Genomic DNA, 6,582 nt, shown 5'->3' with positions numbered 1-6,582 from the left:
TAAAACATTGTACATTTTTTTATTGTTCAATATATTATTTATTCATAAAATATTTGGCAAGCCCATTCTTTAAATAGCCAAATCCACTGAAAATATAAATAAAAAATGCACTTGTTGGTTTGTTTGTGCTAGAGTATGTTACAAGAACAGGTTGCATTTGGCTAAAGCAAGTGCACTTCAGAACTATTCACAGTTAAAAACATCTTGTGTTTTTAAAAACAGATTTGTGCAAAGCAGTGACCATAGTGATGGGACTGCATCGGTCTGGCATGAATGCTCAGGGGCAGAATTAACAAGAGGGACCTCAAGAGCTGGATCAGATTCAATGACCTCTCTGTCCTTTACTCTGCCTTCGGTTTGCCCGCCTCTGGGGGCGGCACTGGTTCCGGATCATCCAGCAGAGCCTGCTTTCGCTCCCTCTCCTTTATCAGCTGCACGCCACAGTAAGTCACAAACAGCACCGAGAGAGTGGACAAAGGGAAGCCTGAGGGAATCACAAGGGTGCTATTATTGTCCATGTACATGCTGTTGTTATGCTGATACAACTTTATGCTTAAATATTTTTGTCTGTATGTATGCACTATATATGAGTGATTTACACTGCACAAGATTCTAACTACTTTCCATTTTCATTATATAATGGTCTAAAGCAAAACACTCACCTTTAAGAAGCAGTCTCTTAGCAACGAGCTGAGCAAAATCCAGACTGTTCAGCGCCAGGACGTTGTACAGGACAATTTGCCAGAAGTTAACAGCATTAAACAAGCCCCTGATTCGGCGTGACATTGCCTCAGACATAAGATTATGCTGGAAAAACATTAACATTACATTTTGGCTAAATTCAGAGTAAGTGAATGCTGTTATTTTCATACCAGAGAAATGCAGGCCATTCAGTCTGATGTAATATTGAAAGAGAATCAGTTGGTAGTGTAATGATTCAAAACCCAAATCCTCAAACATCTTTGGGATCTTACCTCAATGGTAGAGAACGGTGGCAGAGAAAATAATTTAGCCACCCACAGTTCAAAGTTCAGGCCAAAGCAGTTAAAGAAAGACCAGATGTAAACCAGCTCACAGGGTCCGAGCCACAGAGTTGTGACAGAAAAGGTGCAAACGGTTGCAATAAGCTCCTTGAAGATGTTATCATGGTTTTCTCCGATGTAGTCATAAACATATCTTTAACAATGAACAAGAGATACATGTTGTAAAGCTAAATATTTTTCTGAGCATATGACTGATAGAGCAATATATATTAAAATGATACATGTAATGATACACAAATGGGATTGGTTATTTGCTCACTTGCACAGCCAGTCATTGATTCCTCTGTCAAAGTGTCTGAAAAAGTCAATGTCAGAAGAAACTGTAAATATTTGATCTGGTTACACATGCATCAACTTCTCCTCAATCTCCATTTCTCTTCTGTTAATGAGTGTACTTACGTTTCAGCAAAGACATAGAGCATTGTGATGCATTTAGGTGGCTGAGGAGGGTCAAGATGGTCCAGTCTGGATACAGTGTTAACGACACCAAACAGGACAGCTGATTTCACCCAGTCATACACCAGATTGGAGTACGCCAAACCAGCTAAACAGCAAAATAAAAACATTCAGACTGTAGTGATTGTAAACAAATGAACTTTTTAAAACTACTTATAACATAATGTCTAAACGTCTACTGTTTTTTCTTGCTATTTACTGACCCAGCGACCAGTCAGACAGTTGCTTCAAAAGCTTCAAATCGCTAGGGATGGTCAAAATGTACAAGAAATGGAAGAAGACATCCACCACCAAAATAGCCCCAAGGTGCACCAAAGCATGAATGGTGATGTTCCACATCTCTCTTTCTTTACGAGTCAAGTTTGGGTTGTTAGCCTGAGAATATTAGAGGGATCATTAAAGTACACACCTGACCAGAGTGACATTATAAACACTTTTACAATTATTGTATTCTATAGATGATGTGTTATATAAACTACTTTAAAATGCTTGTTTTCTTGAAAATAATGTTAGGAAGCTATTAGATTCTCGAAATACAGGACTCACCTGCTCATGGAATCGATCAAAGGTCATGACAGGTCCAAAGAAGAAGAAGGGGAGGTAGAAGTTGTACTTGAGCAGATCCATGAAACTGTAGTTACCATCTTTCTTCTCACAGTTCTCTAGCGCAAAGCTCATACAGCGCATAATGGAGAAGCCACAGCCTCCGTAGAACAGGACATCTTGGAGATCAAACGAGCCTGTCACAAAGCCTTCCTGCATCAAAACAGACACATTATCAGAACATCAGAATGACAAAACTAAATGCGTTTGCACATTTACTGAACCACAGGGGGACTTGTATTTACACAGTGAGAATTAAAGATGTTATATAAGGGGTTATAAACAACAAAAACAAACAATATTCAAATTGCTATAACAATATGCACAATGTGAATGTATATGCTATTTGTTCACAACCTGAGGTTTTTACAATACTGCTCTTTATATAGTGCTTTATACAGTACAGTTTCAAAGCATCTTCACAGTAGCAAACAGGAAAATAATAGACTCATTGATGCAAACTTTAAATTCTGCTGTAAAGCAGCTCTAAAAAGACAACAGTGCCATTTTTCAGCTCAAGTAGGTTCAGTGTTGATTCAGTTCAATTCAGTAACTGTAAATCATACTAGAGAAATGATCATTCACTGCCTATGGACCTTCTCACCTGCCAGGCGTTAAAGGGCTCCATTTTGAACGTTGCCAGGCTAGTAAGTCCAGCCACAAAGCAGAGCCACTTCCTCTTGACAAGAGCCACGCTGTAGAGGATGATGCAGTGAGACAGGATGAGAGTGATGTATGTCCATCCCATAGTAATCAGCACAGCCAGAGCTCCATACAGCATATAGATCAAAGATCTGTTCTGTGGGTTAGGAAGAAAATTCCTTGTAAAAAATACATCATAATCCAGCGGTCACTTACAACTATGCTGAATAGAGTTTTTAAGCTGTTTCTAGTGTTAGAAATGTCAAAACAGTCCTGTATTAGCTCAAGTTGTAGCAGTACTAGTATTGGTTAGTTAGTATGATCCAAAAAAATATGCAACTTTCAGAATTACCTTGAATAAATCTACACCAGTCTTCTTGGACAGCAGACAGAAATACGAAAGCATGTAACATTGCACACAACATTCAAATTAGATCATTTAACACATGCATTGTTTAGATCAAAATGTGTGGGGGCTTTTTTTGTACTATTATTGATTATTCAGGCTCAGTCAATACATAAAATCATGCAATATTCACAAAACACTCACAAAAAATATTAATAGCAAAAATTATCACGTTTAAAACTTAAATGGCCTGATCATCATGCATTAGGTGAGTAGCTCCATACAGTACCTTTGGAGACAGCATTGAGCAGATCTTAGCGAAAATCACATGACCGGAGAGGGCAAACAGGATATGGTTGCGGAAAGTGGTAAACCACATTGCCCATTCAAAATCTGATACATCCTGAGGAGACAGAGAAGATAAGTCACAGATAGCGATTAAACAAGGTCAGAATATGATTAAACATGACGATTTATATAATATACATTGAATCAAAATCTATTTATATCGCACTTCCACAAACCACAGTGTACCAAGGTGGTGTACAATTTCAAAAATAACATAAAATAGAACACAGTAAGATAAAAAAAATAGAGTACAGTAAGTATTATTATAGATAAAAAAATATTTATAAAAAACAGTGAATGCCTCATTAAAACAAACATGTATTAAGGCAGCTTTTAAAGTGTTTACAGAGGCAGAAGATCTAATATACTTGCCATTCTTCTGCCAAAGTAGTGCCATCCTGGTTTCACGTTCTCCCTAAATGCCTTTCTGTTTACATTCTCTGGAAATAAAAAAGAAAAGTTTCACAAAAGCAGCAAGGTGGGTCTCATGTTAAATAATAAAGCTTGCCACATGACCATGTTTTTTTCCTATTTAATATATATATCATCATATATAAAGATGACAAACTTTGTATAATTGCTTTATGAAGTCCAATATGTGTTGAGTATGCATGCAGTTTTTTAGACAGCTATGTATTTTTGAAATATGTAAAATGGCCATCAGATTCACATAATTCACCAGCAAACAGGGTGAGCTTCCAAGCAAAACCTAATAGCATTACATAAGGTAAATTTTGCCAGCCTGTGTATTCAGAGGCTTCTCTGTGATAATCCAGACTCTCAAATATATTTGAGATTATAAAATGGTCCTGTGAAATCTGACAATTCTTTGTATCCTGATTTTTAAAGATAATACAAATTGCATAACAGATCTTATTTAAGAGTCAGAGTTTGTTGAGGGTTATCAATGTAGGACTGGTACATTTAGAGCCTGATCTAAACTGATGTTCCTGTGTATATACATAATCAATATGTGATCTTTAAAAAGGCTGAGGCAGGACAGCTCAAATGTCAATAAGCGAAATAGTCCCACACAGAAACAAAATACTACAGTGCTCTGATTTACAATCAGCAAAAGTAAATGCACTTTTACTGTATTCTAGGGCGTCCGTGATGGATGTGAACATAATTCTGTGATCTTAATGTAGTAAGAAAAAGCGAGAGATAAAAATAAAGTGTACCACTGGAGGCCTCAATGATCCAGCTGCCTGCCCATAAGAGTGCAAGAGCGAGGACAGCAGTGTAGACGTACAGCTCGGTCTTGGGAAGGGCTGTCTTGATCCCCATGGTTAACCTGAAGACAAGTCTTAACATTAAAATCCTGTTACACTCATACTAAAATTAAACACTGACCACTGCGGGAAATAAATGAGGTAAATACAATGGATACAATGGACTCACTGATACAAATTACCTCTCTAAGTTTGTTACGGTTGTTATAAAGTATGAGTAAAGTAAGGTTCATAAATCAGTGGTTTATTAGGATATCTCAGACTGTTTTTACTGTAATATTTGTCGTATTGTACAGTATTTTTAATAGCTCCGCGTTCATACTCACTAACGGCCGTTACAGGTCAAACGTCACTCACTCAGTCACCTCAGATGTCCACTGATCCGTCTCTTCCTTCAGGTACTTTACAACCAGGTCAAAAGGACACTAAATTAATACTTTTCGGATATTAATAAGGTACATTTGCAGTTTAGTGATAAAGCTTAGCTCTAATACTGTAAAAAAGACCAAAATTTCCACGGTTATACAATGAAGCAACAGCTGACGGAGAAGGCGGCGAAATTTTCACCTAATGATATCAGCGGGAAACTATCTGTCCAATCACAGAAGACTTTTGCGACGTGACTATTAATATTAATGACGTTACAAATTTGCATTCGCGCTAAAAAAGTTACGATTTAGAAAATAAACATAATGAAGGGCTAGCAATCAAAATGTAATTATTTTAAAAATTATATTAATATCATCATTGTGATGATTATTATTCACGGTTCTACAACTGCAACTGCACTGACTTAAAGAAATGTCATTTGGGGTTTAACACCCAGAATCAAGTTTTTCTTGCAGAACTAGTTCACAAAATCCAATTTACAAAGGAGTGGTGATCTGTAATGCTTTACAACTTTGTTGTAAATAGTACATCAAAGCATATTAACTTATATATTATCCTTTTAAATGTTAATATACAATTTATTGGCGCAGTTACCGTGAAATAACTTGTTACTGTGCCTGCTGTAAACTATACTGTGTCAAAGTCTCTCTGCCAAGTACCAACAATAAAAGTAAAAGTAAACGCTGTTTTCGATCAGGAAAGACACTCCTTACTAAATCATACACATGGATCATACATAATTAATGTATAAGTAACAAAATATTTTCAAATTATAGACGATGCAGCTTCAGCCTATAGGTAATCACAGTCCAGTTACAATAAGATACAACAAAACTAAAACAAATAGGACAACAAAAACATTCCCAAAGAGTTGACACCCAGTCTAATTCTCAGAAGACAAGACTAAGTCAGTGACTTAAATGGGAGTGCCTCTTTTCACGGCTCTTCAGAAACAGCACAGTCAGCTCCGCCGTACAACCTCTTCCTATTTTAGCCTGAGCAGTTGCTCATGGTACAGTGCGGCAGCTGCAGCGCAATGCGATCTCCCACACATCAGGAGACCCTTCAGGAGTATGAAAAGCCAAGGACTGAACTCCCAAATGAATTTCCTTTTAGCTTTGAATTAGTTAAGAAACCATGTGTGCACCTGCTCAATTAAAATCAGAGTATTTGTCTCGACTAATTATTCAACAAGCAAACCTTAAGTCCTTTTAAATGCAAATGATGCTCTAAACGCCCACACGTCGCCTCATATATGGTCCGTGGGTCTCTGTTTACAGCACCGTGTACAGTAAGTACAGTAATTTAAAACGAAGTGCACTTGCTCAGTACTAACCTCGTATGTGTCTCTCACAGCCGCTCAGATGTTTGAAGGCAGATGTCAACCCCCACAAAATTGAAAAAAAGAAAAGAAAAAGGGGGGTGAGTAGGGGCTTCTCCTAATACATCCGTCCCGGTTTCCCAGTGCCGATGGTGCACTGTGAGAGGCAGCAGTAGCTGGTGTGGATGTTGCGGGAGGGGG

General features: G+C 37.6%; 1 protein-coding gene across 3 annotated transcripts; it reads right to left on the bottom strand.

Annotated features, from left to right (window-relative positions):
* hhatla (hedgehog acyltransferase like, a) lies at nt 1-6,582 on the bottom strand. Of its 3 annotated transcripts, none has more exons than XM_051096157.1 (13): nt 6,397-6,582; nt 4,997-5,071; nt 4,620-4,732; nt 3,811-3,878; nt 3,380-3,493; nt 2,707-2,901; nt 2,046-2,255; nt 1,703-1,874; nt 1,443-1,587; nt 1,303-1,338; nt 975-1,176; nt 663-807; nt 1-484 (listed from the first exon to the last, which is right to left on the bottom strand). In XM_051096157.1, the coding sequence occupies exons 3-13, from the start codon at nt 4,723-4,725 to the stop codon at nt 342-344; spliced, it is 1,536 nt and encodes a 511-aa protein (XP_050952114.1). In that variant the 5' UTR covers nt 4,726-4,732; nt 4,997-5,071; nt 6,397-6,582; the 3' UTR covers nt 1-341. The 3 variants fall into 3 exon arrangements, with proteins under 3 accessions (XP_050952114.1, XP_050952124.1, XP_050952106.1); XM_051096167.1 differs by having other exon boundaries at nt 5,028-5,071; XM_051096149.1 differs by lacking the exon at nt 4,997-5,071.

The sequence above is a fragment of the Labeo rohita genome, chromosome 2 (assembly GCF_022985175.1).
Source record: "Labeo rohita strain BAU-BD-2019 chromosome 2, IGBB_LRoh.1.0, whole genome shotgun sequence".
NCBI lineage: Eukaryota > Metazoa > Chordata > Actinopteri > Cypriniformes > Cyprinidae > Labeo > Labeo rohita.
Note: the sequence above shows the minus strand (reverse complement) of the source record. Positions and strands in the feature narration are given on the sequence as shown.